This window comes from Caretta caretta, chromosome 2 (assembly GCF_965140235.1).
Source record: "Caretta caretta isolate rCarCar2 chromosome 2, rCarCar1.hap1, whole genome shotgun sequence".
NCBI lineage: Eukaryota > Metazoa > Chordata > Testudines > Cheloniidae > Caretta > Caretta caretta.
In genome coordinates this window covers 106,281,182-106,298,644 of record NC_134207.1, presented here as the reverse complement: position 1 = coordinate 106,298,644, position 17,463 = coordinate 106,281,182, and the positions used below count along the sequence as shown (strand labels likewise).

General features: G+C 42.2%; 1 protein-coding gene across 5 annotated transcripts in view; it reads right to left on the bottom strand.

Annotated features, from left to right (window-relative positions):
- RIPOR2 (RHO family interacting cell polarization regulator 2) overlaps window positions 1-17,463 on the bottom strand; it is a 181,327-nt gene that overhangs the window by 99,715 nt on the left and 64,149 nt on the right. Inside the window, exon 1 of one of the 5 annotated variants that reach the window (XM_048840023.2) lies at window positions 6,598-6,847. The exons of the other annotated variants lie outside the window; for them this stretch is intronic. Coding sequence (XP_048695980.1) covers window positions 6,598-6,658 — 61 coding nt within the window. The 5' untranslated portion in view covers window positions 6,659-6,847. Of the gene's footprint in view, window positions 1-6,597; window positions 6,848-17,463 lie in introns of those variants that run through there. 5 annotated transcript variants of the gene reach the window in all.

Below are 17,463 nucleotides of genomic sequence, written 5' to 3'. Positions count from 1 at the left end.
AGGTAAAACTCACCCCAATCATGAAACTTAAGCAATTTAGGTTTATCTCTTCAAAGAGGGACTTTCACAAGGAAGCAAACTCGTAGACATTTTTAAAACATATTGTGCACAGTCAATGTAATTACAATTCTTCAAGGAGCTCTTCAGTAGATGGCAATGCTGAGAGAATGGTTGAATGACCCAGTAAGCAAATCAGCTCTGGGCAGGGAAAGGACCTCTGGGATTTCATGTATATAGTTGTGGACTGTCTAAAATGGATCTCTTGTTTACTAAATATTATCAAAAATAGTTGTTTTTGCTTTTTCATACTCTGGAAGAATTAAGAGGATTTTGTGTTAGCTTTACAGAAACCATTGAAAAGTAGGTCAGCTACCCTAAGTGCAACCGGACAGGCTATTCAGCGGTGAGAGAGGGAGATGAGCATGAGTGAGTACAGGCTAGTGTGGAGTAGCTGTCTAAAAGACTTGCTAATAACTGTAATTAAGTTCTAAGTTTAGATATATCAATAATTGCAAACTATACATGTGGAAGTACATGGGGCTGCGAGCTTGCTAAGTTTGTACATGAATGGGAAATAAGGAAAATCTAGGTCATATGGAGGGTATGGTCTGGCTTCTAGTGTACTCATACCCCATGATGGCGTTAGGGAGCTTTGTGCTGTTCAAGGTACTGTATTTCTAAAAGATATAAACTCAAAATCCCAAACACTTATAGTCACCAAAACCAAATAGCATTTTCTCAAGAGCAGGTGTGTTAATTTAATGCTCTGCCCAAATTCTTATTTGGTGATTGCTTAGGTACTAGGATGATGAAGGCCATATAAGAATTTATGTAAATGAACTTCTGTACTTTTAAGTGGAATAAATATTCCTTGATTCCTATCTGTTGCTAACATGTCTGTGCACTGTTAAAAAGTTGCTGTATTTCACACCAGAAGTGGTTGCATTTCATAGATGGGCAAAGTGTTTCAAAGTGGTCATTTGTAAAATTCTCTAAGGTCCTTTGAGATGAAAGGTGGCATATAAATGCAAGAATAAGGAAATTAATTATAAGATCTTATTTCAGGACATACACTTGTATGTGTAGTTTGGCCCTCTCAGCTGTATCACATAGAATTTTCTAAGTATATTAGGAACAAAAGGAATCCTAACAATGGTATTGATCCATCATAAGAACAGCCATACTGGGTCAGACCAAAGATCCATCTAGCCCAGTATTCTGTCTTCTGACAGTGGCCAATGCCAGGTGCTTCAGAGGGAATGAACAGAACAGGTAATCATCAAATGATCCATCCTCCAGCTTCTGGCAACAGAGGGAGCCTATCCCTGCCCATCTTGGATGGACCTTTCCCCCAAGAACTTACCAAGTCCCTGTTATAGTCTGGGCCTTCACAACATCCTCTGGCAAAGAGTTCCACAGGTTGACTGTGTGTTGTGCGAAGAAATACTTCCTTTTGTTTGTTTTAAACCTGCTGCCTATTAATTTCATTTGGTGACCCTCAGTTCTTGTATTATAAGAAGGAGTAAATAATACTTCCTTATATACTTTCTCCACACCAGTCATGATTTTATAGACCTCTATCATATCCCCCCTTAGTCATCTCTTTTCCAAGATGAGAAGTCCCAGTCTTATTAATCTCTGTATTCAAGATGTGGGTGTACCATGGATTTATATAGACACAATATGTTATTTTCTGTCTTATTATCTGTCCCTTTCCTAATGATTCCCAACATCTTGTTAGCTTTTTTGACCACCACTGCACATTGAGCAGATGTTCTCAGAGAACTATCCACAATGACTCCAAGATCTCTTTCTTGAGTGGTAACAGCTAATTTAGAGTCCATCATTTTATATGTATAGTTGGGATTATGTTTTCCAGTGTGCATTACTTTGCATTTATCACCACTGAATTTCATCTGCCATTTTCTTGCCCAGTCACCCAGTTTTGTGAGAGCCCTTTGTAACTCTTTGCAGTCTGATTTGGACTTAATTATCTTGAGTAATTTTGTATTCTCTGCAAATGTTGCCACCTCACTGTTTACCACTTTTCCAGATTATTTATGAATATGTTAAACAGCACTGGTCCCAGTACAGACCCCTAGGGGACACCACTATTTACCCTCTCCATTCTGAAAACTGACCATTTATTCCTACCCCTTGTTTCCTCTTTTTTAACCCGTTTCTGATCTATGAGAGAAACTTCCATCTTATACCATGACAGCTTGCTTTGCTTAAGAGCTTTTGGTGAGGGACCTTGTCAAAGGCTTTCTGAAAATCTATCAATGGAAATGATAGAACTGTCAAAGAAGTATTCAATAAATATTTCTGGTTTGTGTTTGGGAAAAAGTAGATGATTTATTCTTATTGCACAATGATGATGAAATACTTTCCATTTCATTTCAACAGTAACTAAGGAGGATGTGAGACAGCAGCTACTAAAGTTAGACATTTTTAAATCTGTACATCTGGATAATTTACATCCAAGAATTTAAAAAGAGCTGGCCAAGGAGCTCTGTGGAACACTGAGGACTGAAATAGAAATAATGTATTGTACTAATGTTGGACTAATATTTAAAAAACATAAACAGGATGACCCAGGCAATTATTGAATCTGGGCAAAATAATGGAATGGCTGATAAGTACTTAATTAATAAAGAATTAGAGGAGAGTAATATAGTTAAAGTCAATCAATATGCATTCATGGAAAATGGATCTTGTTAAACTAGATATCTTTTTTAAAAATGAGATTACAAGTTTGGTTGATAAAGGAAATAGTGCTTATATAATATACTTAGACTTGTGTAAGGCATTTGACTTTGTTCTACACAGTATCTTGATTAAAAAACTAGAATGATACAGAAACACATTAAATAGATTAAGAACTAGCTGACTGGTCACAAAATGTAATTGTAAATGGGAAATAATCATCACAAGCAAGTTTTGTTTCTGGTGGGGTCCCTTAGACATTGGTTCTTGCACCTACATATTTAACATTGTTATCAGTGATTTGGAAGTAACATTACTGATACAGTTTGCAGATGATATAAAGACTGGTGGAGTGGCACATAATAAAGAGGACAGGTCATTGATTTAGAGCAAGCAAATAATATTCATTTCAATACAGCCAAAGTTAAGGTTAAAGAACAAAGAATGCAGGCCATACTTACAGGATGGGGGACTCTATCGTGGGAAGCAGTGACTCTGGAAGAGACTTGGGGATCCTCATAGATAATGAAATGAACTTGAGTTCCCAGTCTGATGCTATGGCCAAAAGGATTAATGCAATTCTTGGATGTATAAACAGGAATATCAAATAGAAGTAGAGAGGTTATATTACCTCAGTATTTGGAACCAATGTGACTCCTACTGGAATACTGTGTCTAGTTCTGGAGTCCACAGTTCAAGAAGGTTGTTGATAAATTGGAGTGGGGCCAAAGAAGAGCCATGAGAATGATTCAAGGATTGGAAAATATGGCTTATAGTGATAGACTCAAGGAGCTCAATCTATTTAGCCTACCAAAGAGAACGTTGAGAGGTGACTTGATTCCCTATATAGGGAACAAGAATTTGATAATAGAGGGTTTTTCAAAGCTAGACAGACAAAGGTGTAGCAAGATCCAGAATCTCTGGGAAGCTGAAGCTAGACAAATTCAGACTGAAAAATAAAATGCAAATCTTTAACAGTGACGGTGATTAACCACTGGAACAATTTACCAACGGTCATGATCGATTCTCCATCACTGGAAATCTTTAAAAAAAAAAAATTGGATGTTTTTCTACAAGCTCTGCTCTAGTTCAACCACAGTTATTGGTCTTGAAATAGCAATTAATTCAGGGAAGTCCTATAGCCTATATTAGAAAGGAGGCCATGCCAGATGGTCACAATGATCCCTTCTGACCTTAAAAATCTCTTCCTCATGTTGGTTAATTCGTTTGTTTCTTCAGGCTGAGCTTTAGCTATCAGACCATGTGCTGCAAGTCACCTCTCTAGTCTGTGATAGACATTCCTTACAACGCCCCAGAAAAAATATTATCAACATTTTACAGCTTAAAAAGGGGGAAATTTTGGACATATTTTTGCTATAATTATGAAGCTACAGATATTTTTAGTATCCCATTACTGTAGAGATACATAGAATTACAGGAAACAAATGTATGTTGACCCAGGCCTTTTGCAGCATTAACCAGTATAGGAAACTGGAAACGTGGAACTTAAACTTCCTCCTAATTCTTTTCTCTAGACTATGGTGGGTTTTGCAGTGGATCCAGCCTCCAAAATTTGTAGGTATCTATGGATCTTAGTAGACATGGGAGGATCAGTGTTACTCATGCGCTGGCCCTGTTTCCATTCTGGCCTCCTTTAACCTCTGGTAACACTAATCTGATGGAACCATGCTGCTATTGGTTCCTTTGCTGGGTGCTGCCACTTGATTCTCTCTTTTCCATGCAAGAGTAGGTGGCTCAGGAAATGCTCTGAGACTCAGAAGATGGCACCTCACTGGCTGGCACGGCCCACTCTATGGGAGTGCACTGGGCCCTCACTGAGGCCATGAATGGCACTACCAAGTGCTTTGGAAAATAAAAGCAAAATACTGTGTTTCACTCAAAAGAAAGGAAATAGGACAAAGGGAAAATAGAGAGGCCCTCATCTAGATGGACCGTTAACCCCCACAAATATGGGAACCTATTCCTAATACCATCTAGCCAGTCAATGTGGCTGAGGGTCAGATCATGTTACAACTATACAGTGATATTATGGGAAGACTTTTGGGGGCTCTCTTGAGCCTCTGGTTAAGTCTGCCACTAAACTAAAGGGAAGGTAGGATGATTCCCCTGGCTCCCAGTAACCAGCCTTTTGCTGGCTCCTGATAAGTCATTCCTGCCAGAGATGATTTAGCCATGGAGTCCACAAGGATTGCATGAATGCTCTGTGTGTGTCTTTGGACTGGATTACATTACATCAAATGCAGGTATTCAAAAAAAAAGAAAAAAGAAAAAAAAAAGTTCACTTTTACCCCTCACATTTCAAATTGGGAACACGGGACAAAAATATCACAAACATTTAAGTGGCTATGGATCCTAAATCCCACTGACTTCTAGTAGGTCTTAAGCACTTTTGAAAACTGTACCCAAAGGAATTCAGTTGAATCAGACCAATGATGTAGCCTGACATCGACACTACCAGCTGCTTCAGAGGAATTACAAGAAACCCTACAGTAGGTAATTATGGGATAGGCTGCCCACAGGGGAAACCTTCCTCCAGAACCCCAATAGTTAGAGGTTCGTTTAAGCCCTGAAACAGGAGGATTTATATTCCTTCCAAACAGCACAAACTGAACTTTGCGCTACATTATTGTATACTCAGTATTGTTTTCAGGTACAAAGCATAAACATTTCCAGCTAAAAGAAAAGGAGTACTTGTGGCACCTTAGAGACTAACAAATTTATTTGAGCATAAGCTTTCGTAAGCTACAGCTCACTTCCTCTCAGATAAATTTGTTAGTCTCTACGGTGCCACAAGTACTCCTTTTCTTTTTGCGGATACAGACTAACACGGCTGCTACTCTGATTTCCAGCTAAGTGTAAGTTGGTTTGCTGGGTGGCATTGCCTCCCTCCTGGACTATGATTATTAGAAAGTACTTGTGTATAAATGAAAGCACAGGAGTAAATGCTCTGACCTCTCAGCCTGCCTCTGCAAATGCACTGCACGTCTGGCATAGGGATATGTCACAGCGTAAGGGGTGGGAGGCTATTTGTGGGGAATCTATTCAAATATTGACAGCACATCACTGAAGACAGGATTTTAAAATGTGTTCTCTCTAGTCTCGTCTTTACTCAGGCTAAAATAACTTGGTTTGGCCCCATCCCAAGTGACCAGCCAAACACTGTTTAAACTGAGTTTGCTGAAACTATGTTGCAGCTGAGTTCAAAGGTTAGCAATCTTTGAGACCAATCCTGCAAACCCTCTGTGTCTTGAACTCCCATAGAAGACCACAGGAGTTCTGTGCAGGGAGGGCTTCTGTGGGATCAAGTCCTTTGTGTCTAAGGCAGTGGGGAGTGGTGGGAGAAGAGAGAGAGACCGTGGACCTGATTCTCATTGGCCTCCACCTGGTATAATCCTTTACACCAATGGAGAGTGAGCGCAAAATATAAATGTAAAACATTCCCATTCTCATTTAGTAGCCTTTTGCATTGGTGCCTTATGGCCATGGTGAATCAGGCCCACAGTGTCAATCACTGAACACAGGCCCCTTTGTATTAGCTTACTTTGCAAAGTGTAACTTTTTAGATCAAAAGATGCACTTTTGTATGTAGCTCCCCCTTTGCTTTCCCTTTTGAGCTAACACCCTCGCTGTGTAACCTGTCTGCCTAGTTAATATGAAGCTCACTCACTATATTGCACCCAGAAAGCTTTTGTTCCCATTATTTTACCAAGAGAAAGCAAGTCTTTTTCAACCTTATCGCTGCGAGCCCTAGCGGCTGTCCTGAGCCAGTGGAGAACTTCAACTTTTACCAAAGAAACAGAATACAAGCTAAGTACAAACCTGTCTTCAGTCTGTGTTTTAAAAAGATCTGCTTAATAAAAGTCTCTTTACCTTCACAGAAGATATCATCTGCTTCTCCAAGAATAGTCAGATCTTCCTCTATGTGCTGCATCGTGGCCACAGCTCAGCCAGAGGTAGCTGCTACAGAGCTGAATGCTTGAATTAGTTTCTAGGCTACAAGAGGGCTATTTCCTTTCACCAGTTTCCTAAACATTTTGGTGGTGGCAGCTTCCGCATTTGCACTTACAAAAACAGTTTCATTCATATGAATAAGGCTTCTTGTTTTTAGCCATAGCCTTTGAGATTGGGTTTGAGGTGGGGTGTCTCTTTTTGCTGAGAGAGAAGAAACCTAGAGGGGAGATGCAGACAGCACAGACTCAGATCAGAATGCAGACTGCATTCACAGCCTGATTGCAGTGAATACTGTTCTAAAGCAACATTGCCCAGCATGCATGTTATTTAAAAGATGAATGTGGGGGTGTTTTTGCATATGACTGTGAATGTTTGTTGGTGGCAATGATAGAACCAGGGAATAATTTGCATTCATCTTTCTATAGAAAGGGACGATTCAACTGGAGTATACCACTGTGCTTTATGAGTGTCATGTGTTCAGTGAACACTTTTTAAATTAGCATATTAAGAGTGATAACACTTTTTTTCCTTGCGTTTGAAAATTAGTACATGCTGAATAGATATAGTTAACACTGAACTCAGCTGTTCTCACTGTCTCATTAACAAGAATGCATCAGTGGCTGTACGGTGGTCCCTTGTAGTTAAGCTTCCTTGAGTCACCAGTCGTGGTGCATCACCTTCCTAAGATACTAATCACCTTCATGCTCTGAGCAGAGGTACAAAATTAGAACACCGATAAAACCAAAAGTCAAATCTCATTTAGAGTTGAATATCAGAAATATTTTAATGTAAAACCCAACCCTGGTGATTTTTCTGATTGTTTATATCTGCCACATGTCACTTCTCTCATATCAGAATTATTGAAGCAAGTAGATTTACTCCTGGAGTCTGTGGGGATCTTATGCCTGCCTGAATGACTATCCTCTTGCCTTGTAAGTTTCTGCCCGATGGAAGCAAACTCGTGCTTAAGTGTATACATTTGAATAGTCCTACTGACTTCAGTGGGACTACTCACTTGAATACGATTATTCATGTCTCTGTTTGAAGGACTGGAGCCTTAGAGAAGTAATCTCCCACTTTTTTTTTTTTTTTTTTTTTTTTGCTATTAGGACTTCTTATTCTTGCAAGAGCAGTGAATCCCAATTGACTTTTGTCTTGTTGGTATAGTGGCTGTACCATTCTGCCATACCCTTTAATGACAAAAACACTAAACAGCAATTCATTCACTTCACCATCCAGTAGGTGAGTTATGAGCAAATATGAAAAGGAGTACTTGTGGCACCTTAGAGACTAACCAATTTATTTGAGCATAAGCTTTCATGAGCTACAGCTCACTTCATCGAATGCATACTGTGGAAAGTATAGAAAATCTTTTTATACACACAAAGCATGAAAAAATGGGTGTTTACCACTACAAAAGGTTTTCTCTCCCCCCACCCCACTCTCCTGCTGGTAATAGCTTATCTAAAGTGATCACTCTCCTTACAATGTGTATGATAATCAAGTTGGGCCATTTCCAGCACAAATCCAGGTTTTCTAGAGAAAATCTTTTGTAGTGGTAAACACCCATTTCTTCATGCTTTGTGTGTATAAAAAGATCTTCTATACTTTCCACAGTATGCATCCGATGCAGTGATCTGTAGCTCACAAAAGCTTATGCTCAAATAAATTGGTTAGTCTCTAAGGTGCCACAAGTACTCCTTTTCTTTTTGCGAATACAGACTAACACGGCTGTTACTCTGGAGCAAATATGAGTGAAGTAGTGATTATTATTGCCTATTTTAAAGCACATCATTGCTTTTATGCATGGTAGAAGTGGCATGTTATTGCACTCTTTATTTTGTCTTGTGACTGTGCTTTTATATTTCTGTGAAATCCTACTACTTTTGAAAATCTGCATGTCTTCAGTGTACCATGCAGGCACTGCAGATTTCATGTGACTTTTCAATGGTTTCAATTGCACAATTTACGCCATTTCAGACAAAAATAAAGCTTGAAAAAAAAAACATTATAAATTTTGCTCATAGTGATTGTAAAAACATGAAACAGCTCTTAGCTCACATCTGCCCAAAATGGCAGCAACTTTTCGGCACCCAGAATGGAAGTTAGCACCGCAATGTAGCATAATAATAAATTGTACTGACAGAAGATGCACACCTATTTTCTAAGAACCCCCTTGGCAGGATCTGAAGGATCTCCCCAGTTGCAGGTTGGGAATCAGGTTGGCTTCCTCTACAGCCACCCTCTAGCTCCTGGGTTTTGACAAGACTCTTCACCATCCTCCTCCTCTTCCAGTGACTCTTGCTCACCATCAGGGGCTCAAGTCTCCACAAGGGTATTAGGTAAAAAGATTCCATCCTGCTCCTCATAAAATGGATAGGTCATTGCTGGTTGCTCTGTATATTTTTCTTAGCTGTCTGCTCTTTATATGGCATTGGTAGGTACCCAGTTATGATCTGTTTTGGCCATCTACTTTGAGATCTCCTTGAACAGTATTTTTTTTTATTGAAGTGGTTGGCCACAAGAGCTGCCAGCATTGTCACTTCTCCCCACATGGTGAGGAGACCAAAGATCTCACCAGGGCTCCAAGAGGCTGCTCAATGCATGTTGTGAGGACTCTGGAGTAATAGCATTGCAATGCTGATATATTGGAATCCAGGAGCAAATGAGCCGGTCTTGGCCCTGCGCCAGTTTTTAAATGGGAGAGGGGCATCTGGTCAACTTGACCCCCAAAGCAGGGGAGGGCACACAGGTCACTCATGGATGCCCACAAAGCAGTGTGGGGTAACCATTGGAGGACTACCAAAGTAATGAGCAGCAGCAGTGTGTCCACATGAACAGCAGTCTGCACTAACTCAATTTGCATCAAACTTAGTACACATTGAAAGAAGACTCTAGAATTCACAGCAAGTAGGGAGTTTAGGGATTTAATGATTTTGTTTCATGTGCACACAGGCATTTTCAATCTGCACTAACTCGAATTAGTATGGACTAAACCCCCTGTGCAGACAGGCCCTGATATTATAATTTCTTCAGGGCAGCGACCGTCTTTTATGATGTATTTCTACAATGTCTAGCCCAATGGGGTTTGATCTTTGATCTCAGTTGGCGCCTCTATGGTACCACTGTAATATAAATAATACACAGAAGAAGGAAGAAAAGGATGGGAGGCAACGTTGTGGGAAGACAAGTAGAGGGTGGGATTGGGAGGAATGAGAAAATAAATCAGCACAATAGCAGCAGCAGAGAGATGTGAGAACAGGAAAAGTGAGGTGGAGTGGAGCTGCGGGGGGAAGGAATCAGTCTGAGGGGAAAAGAGAAGCTACCGCCAAGAGAGAGGATTACCAGGAGAAAATCCACGCCACTTATAATGCTGCCTCCAGAAGAACAGATTTTGTTCAGGAAGTAGTAGGAGTGATAGGAGGCTCAAATCAGCTGAGCTACCATGATGGGTGCAAGGAGACAGAAAAACAAAAGGTGAAGTGAAGGAGAAACAGAAACAGTGAAGAGCAGAAGGGAATGGTACACATTTATTTCTATGCAGTAAAATGCTTCCTAGGCTGCGTCTGTTTGTTTAAAAACAGAAGTTTTGTGGGAGGACTCCCAGAACCACATCTGGATTTGAGAACTAAAATCCGCCAGCTAAGGCAACTCTTGCATTATTGTTTCCCTTTAACACTAAGGGTATGTCTACCCTGCAGCGGGGAGCATGCCTCTTAGCCTGGGTAGACAGATTAGCGCTAGCTCAGCTCGAGCTGGCACACTAAAAATAGCAGTGTAGATGTTGAGGAACGGGAGGTGGCTTGGAGAAAATTCACGCCACTTATAATGCTGCCTCCAGAAGAACAGATTATGTTCGGGAAGTAGTGGGAGTGATAGGAGGCTCAAATCAGATGGACTAGCCCCCCAGCTTCGGACCCCGGGCGTCCGGAACAGGCTTGGACTCAAGCCACGGCCTGAGCTGCAACTTCCATACGGCTGTTTTTAGCACGCTCACTCAAGTGCTGCCAGCATGCGTCTGTCTCGCTGGGCTGGGAAAGTTGCTCCGAGTTGCAGTGTAGACACACCCTTGGGGGGGCCCACTGAATTTAATGAGGCCAGGACTTCAACCTATAAGGACTAACGAAGGGCAAAAGAGTCTTGCACTTTTATACTCAGGCTTCTGTGTTTGATTCAAATAAACTCCAGGATTAGTGATGTCGTACACGAGGACACGGGATTATTCAAGATACACAACTGCCCTAAAAGGAAATACAGGGGAAAATACCCTATAAGAAGATGCTAACTTCTGTGTACGGCCCTGTCTATGTGTCTCATTTGTAAATTCAGCATAGAAAGTTTTAGCCCTTTAACAAAGTTTCTGAAACACTAAGGAACAAGGAAAACTGTCCTGGTTATTATAGCCCTTTCCTTTTGTACTTCATTTCCCCTAGGATTTAAAGTTATTTCCTTGTGCACTGTTTTCAATCGCCCCATCCGGATGTCTGTTACTTTGACAGCCCTTTTTTCTTTTATTTTCAGGAATTAAAAAGCATCAAAAGCTGTTTTCTTTCCAGAAAATATCTGTCACCCGAATAAGCGCTAACTAGCCTGGTGATGAATGATAATGACTCAACTTCCACTTCAACACACAAAGAAAAGTCTTTTTGATTCATTCCCATTTGCCACACTGTCTTCCCCTAAATGACAGGATCATGGTACAACATCATCACTGGCTTGTGAAGTTCCTCGCCGAAACCTGTCTCAAAAGGAAAATCAGGCCTCTTTATTCACGATGAAATGCTTTAATGTGTGAAAACTATCTATATCGGCGTGGTTCGGCTCTATCTCCTGTTCTCCCTGCCCCCTTCTTTGGCTGTTTTGTATTTGGGATTTTTCTATCAGCTTGCAGACCAATTTATTTGTCTTCTTCTGATCTCAGGCATCGAAGCTACAACACCCTGTCCCCACCCTTCCTTTTGCAGCAGCAACTTTTCTCCTTCCCTCCCTACCCTCAAGAAGCATTTATATCTTTCTCTTTCACGTGTTTACCAACTTTGTGACTTTTCTTGTCACCTGTTGGTTAACTCAGCCCACTTCCCTCCTGCCAGCAATTACTCATTTTTCTTTGACATAACCACATCTGATGCCTGTTATCACAGAAGGTTACCACCCATCCTCAAATAGTCTGTAAACAAAGAGTGAAGGGTGACAAGTGTTAAAAACAAGGGTGGGGAGCGTGGATCAGAGAAGTAATGGAAAGCAGCTTATAGAAAAGCTTCTCCTTCAGCAACCTTAACTCTGTTTGCTTTTGTTTCTCATTTCCTCTGCAACCTACTGAAAAAGATACCTGTCACATCAGCCTCTGTGAGATGTTATAATATTGCCACAATAGCTACTGAGCATTCATTTCAGTATGTAATTCAGAACTCCCGTGTGACCAATATTTTGAGTGTCATATCAGCAGTTAGAACTCGCAGATCCAGAAAATCTCTAAGTACTTGACCCTGCTCTAATTGAAGTCAATGGGAAAACTCCCATTTGCTATTACTGCACTGGGAAGATGCACCATGTTAGAAAGGGTGCTAGAGCAAACGTGATGTTAGAAATGACAGCATCTCATGCAGATGGGGCCCAGTTGTGTTTAAAAATGTCTTAGCTGATCATAGTTAATCAGATTCCACCCAGGAAAAAAATCAAGTTTAGTATGATGTTAGTTAATGTTTTCTAACATGTGGTTTCCCAGTGTAGACAAGGCCACGTGACTCCAGTGGTGGAGGATTGGGCTCTCCAGCTGTGAGCCTGGTCTTCTTGGGGAAGTTCCAGCCTCTTTTCAGAGACGCCACGTGCCAAGCCAGGGAAAATGTGAGGAAGAAATATTTTGTAATTTTTCACTTTGACTAAACCAACATTCAGTATTGACTGTTAGCTAATTAGTACTGAATAGCAGAGCTGACTACAAATTGATATTTTGACATTTGTTCTTATCTCAAATTGTGATGAAAAGTAGCAATATCAAAACTATTCATGGAACAAGAAGTTTCACAAAATCAATTTGGAAATGTTAAAACATTTCATTTCTAATCAGTTCCATGTTAAATCGTATCTCCCTATGGTGCCGCAGTGCCTGATGGAGGAGCGGTCTGTGTTCCTTGCTTAATTTATAATGAAAGAGGTGCCAGGACCTTAGCAATTTTTTTACATTCATAATTGATGCAGCAAGCCCAGAGGTGCCAGAGCTATAAACTGCCAAGCCCAGAAGTGCCGGGGCTCAGCCTTGGCAAGCCCTGACATAAATCAAGCACTGCTCAAGCCCTCATTCTCCTGTATGAGCAAGCTTCCTGGCTGGACTACATCTCCCATGATCCACCACAACTGTACAACTTCCATGAAGCCACAAGACTTGCTCCTAGGGGAGGGTGTGGTGCATAATGGCAAAGGTAGTTGCTGGATGGAGAGAAGGGGGGCATGAGGCACCCGAACTACAACCCTCATGAGGAACTGTTGCACCTTGGGCAGATGCAATCTAAGGCTGAACTGACTCAACACAAAATACTTCCATTTGGGCTGAAATATCTTGTTTTGATATTTTCCCTCAGAAAAAAATCAAAAATTTTCAGTAACATCAAAATTTCCCTGCTGAAAATATTGATTTTGTGGAAATTGTTTTTCTATTAAAAATAATTTTGACAGAAAATGTATAATCCACTGTACTGACCACTAAACACGTGTTCACTCTGAGTGCCATGTGGGTCCACCAGTTCGGGAAGGAGATATAGGAAGCCTCTTCCCTACTTACCTCCCCAATCCCTGGGCAGAATTACTACCTGACACTCCAGGATTTGCAAGGGCCAAGATTCCGTGCTGGTTGGTGTACCATGTCCTCAGGAAGGTGGGACCAATTTCAACTGTGTGCATCTAGCCTCATGCTGTAGTCTGGGCAGGCACTAGGCACTTAGGCCTACATCCTCCATAGTATTTAGGAGCCCAACTTTCACAGATCGGTGAAGAGACCAAAGGAAGGGGTGGAGGGGAAGGAGAGGGGATTGGAGCAAACAGGCAATCAGCACAGGAGAAAGAATGTTTACTCAAAACTCTGAGCAACTTGTATAGTCTTGTTTTGAATATCCCTGCAGTTTCAAATCTCTTGCTCTTAATATCCGCCTTTGAAACTTCAAGAAGCTAACCATAATTTTTGTTCTAGCTGTTTACTCATTTGACGGGGATGGAGGTCTCAGTGGGAATTAGGCTATGTTCACCTACAGATATTCAGGGGTTCTGACTAAGGTTGAGCCTGGCAGAATTTTGTTTCTTGCCCAATTATTTTGCATTCGTAAAACTTCTTTTTGTATAATTTTAAACCCTCTTTTTTTTTGATGGGGGATATTCCTTTTTTTAAAAAACCCACCAGATTTTTTAGCTAAATGGAAATCTGTGCTGTGTATAAAGGAGAGAAGAACAACGCTCCAAAAAGCTGTCGTAAGCTGGACAGTACGGCGGAACAGGGAGTTGATGCACTCTGAGATTTCATGGGAATCCTTCACAGAGATCTCTAGGAAACTTTCCTTGAGGTACTCAACAATCCTCTGCCAGGATTCTTTGGCAGAGCTGCCTTGTTCCTTCCCACACCAAAAGGCACTTTCCCATGCCACTCTGCAATCACTTGGGCAGGGACCAAAGCTGTACGCAGGCGAGCAACATAGGGACCGGGGTGGAAGCTGCAAGTGTGTAGCAGATGCACCCTTACTTCCCTGCTTACCCTCAGGAGTGAGATAGCTTTCATAGTGACCACCGCCTGTGGAAAATGGTACAGTTTAGACTGTTTCCACCCTTAAGTGACCTGCAACCTTTTCAGATTGCCTCAGTGCAATAAAAGTGCCCTTGCCCTGGAGTTCACTTACCATACTTGGGGTCTTCTGCCTCATGTGTGCTTGCCTAGGGTCACAGAGAAAGTGATAGGTATGTTACCAGCAGTGTGCTAATGTTACTGTTTCAAAGCTCTGTGTGTACTTGAAAATAGCTCTACTGTTTATTGTGAACCATATGTTTCCAGATTTCACCTTGAGAAACAACTGCCCTACAGCCGCAGAGCGTCTGCACAAGATAAGAAACCAGCTGAAACGGACCAAGGAGGATATGTTCCAGATTGTGCTGCAACAGTCAGAGGCTGAAAACACTGAACGCAAGAAGTAGAGGGAAAGTGAAAAGCAGGAAAGAGAAGAGAAGGATTCTTACAACAGGGATGCCACAGAGAGGCTGATTAAAGTTATGGATTGTCAAACCGACATCTCCAGACTCTCATAACATTGCGGACTGGGCAGATGCATGCCCACCCTTCCCTTCACAGCATTGTGAACTCTTTCCCATGCACTCCCCAAACTCCCCCTGTGCATTCCTTTCCACCTTCTGGCACTTTGTGCTTTCCTCCACACTCCCACCCCCGCAGACAGCTGTTCCAATGAAAGCAGGACCTATACTCAACTATGAAAATCATCCCCCTCCCATTTCCCCACCCTCAACTGTGTAGATGGCTATGTGTGTCTGTGTCTTGGTGTGGTTTGTCTGTCAATAAAAGCAGTGTTTTTATTAATACACACTCTTTATTTTCCCACAAGGGATGATACCTCATGGCACCATGCAAATCAGCACTTTTATTAGTCCCGCATTGAATTCTAGGCCTTAACAATCACAGTTGCTTCATAGGCTACCAGATTTAAGTAATCATTACAGTCCCAAGCATAGCAACAATCATTACTGGCTTTCTTGTTGGAAGTCTTGTCTCAAGGCATCCCTGATTCTTACTGCCCCATGTTGCACCCCTCTAATAGCCCTGGTATCTGGCTGCTCAGAATCAGCAGCCAGGCATTCTACCTCAGCAATCCACCCTTGAGAAAACCATTCGCCCTTCCCTTCACAAATATTATGCTGTGTACAACACGCAGCTACAACCATTGGAATATTTTCCTTGCTCAGGTCTAGCCTGCCACATAGGCATCGCCAGTGCGCCTTTAAGCAGCCAAATGCACATTCAACAGTCATTCTGCACCTACTCAGCCTGTTGCTGAACCGCTCCTTACTGCTATCTAGGTTTCCCGTGTATGGCTTCATGAGCCATGGCATTAAGGGGCATGCTGGGTCTCCCAAGATCACGATGGGCATTTCTACTTTCCCTATGGTGATCTTCTGGTCTGGAAAAAAAGGCCCTGCTTGTAGCTTTCTGTACAGACCAGTGTTCCTTAAGATATGTACGTCATGCACTTTTCCAGACCACCCCATGTTAATGTCAGTGAATCGCCCACGGTGATCCACAAGTGCCTGCGAAACAATAGAGAAGTACCCCTTCTGATTGATGTACTTGGTTGCAAGGTGGTCCGGTGCCAGAATTGGAATATGTGTCCCATCTATCACCTCACCACAGTTAGGGAAACCCATATCTGCAAAACCATCCACAATGTCACGCACATTGCCAAGAGTCATGGTCTTTTGCAGCAGGATGTGATTAATGGCCTTGCACCCTTGTGTTAACACAGCACCAATGATTGATGTCCCCACTCCAAACTGGTTCACGACTTACTGGTAGCAGTCTGGAGTTGCCAGCTTCCACACTGCGATTGCCATGCGCTTCTCCACCGAGAGGGCAGCTCTCATTTGGAAGGCCTTGTGCCGCAGGACTGGGGCAAGCTCTGCACACAGTTCTATGAAGGTGGCTTTCCACATCTGAAAGTTCTGCAGCCACTTTTCTTCATCCTAGACTTCTATAACTATCCAATCCCACCACTCTGTGCTAGTTTCCCGAGCCCAAAATCGACATTCCACAGCATTCAGCTCCTCCGTGAATGCCAAAAGCAATCTAATGTTGCTGCTGTCCATGTCAGACACTATGTCAGGCAACTGTGACTGCCGTTGCCTTTGTAACTTCTAGAATAATTCCACTGTCACTTAAGATGTGCTAGTGAGAGCTAGCAGAGCAGTGGAGAGCAGTGCGGGGTCCATTCCTGGAGATAGATATGGTGGGGAAAGCACTAAGGGACGTTGAAAAATGCCGCAAACTGAAGATGGAAGCACATTGAATGCTGGGACAGAAAGCAGTGCATCACGGGGCATTGAGCCTGGACCCATAACGCACCGCAATCCCCTCCGCCTTCCCACAAGACCTAGCAGTAAAGGGGGGGGAAGTAGAAGAGGGAGAGCTGCAATGTGGGATAGCTACCCATAGTGCACTGCTTTCATTGGCAATGCAAGCGCCACAAGTGTGGATACACAGTGGCACCAGTGGAAGACAGTGTAGACATGCAACAGTGCTTTTAATTGACGCGCTTTAATGAAAGTGGTATAACTTTTGGTGCAAAAACTTGCCAATCAGTGTTTTACTTTGTATCTGAAGGTTAGACTTTTAAGGAGTGAAATATATAAACATTTTATGTAACATTTTACATGTATTTTGTAAATAATGGGATACATTCAGTGAAGCTACATGGAAGATGTAAACTATCCCTTCCTGAGCCCCCTGGACCCTCTGTGCCCCAGTGGGGCAATTTTGCTGCTGCTACACTCTAGGGTTTTCCTCAGGTGCTAGAGGCCAGGGGAGGTAGCTCCATTTTCTGGCTGAGGCTTCACAGAAGCCCTGCTAGCAGAACCTACCAAGGGGAGTGTTCATTTCTCTAAGTCCTACTTTGGCCAGAGCTGTGAACTCTGAGCTGGACTGGCCCCTACAAACCCCTTGGCGGACAGAAAGATGCAGCCACTTTCATGCACTGCAACTCCTCCCCGTCAGACTTTCCAGGGTCTATACTGACAGAAGCCAGC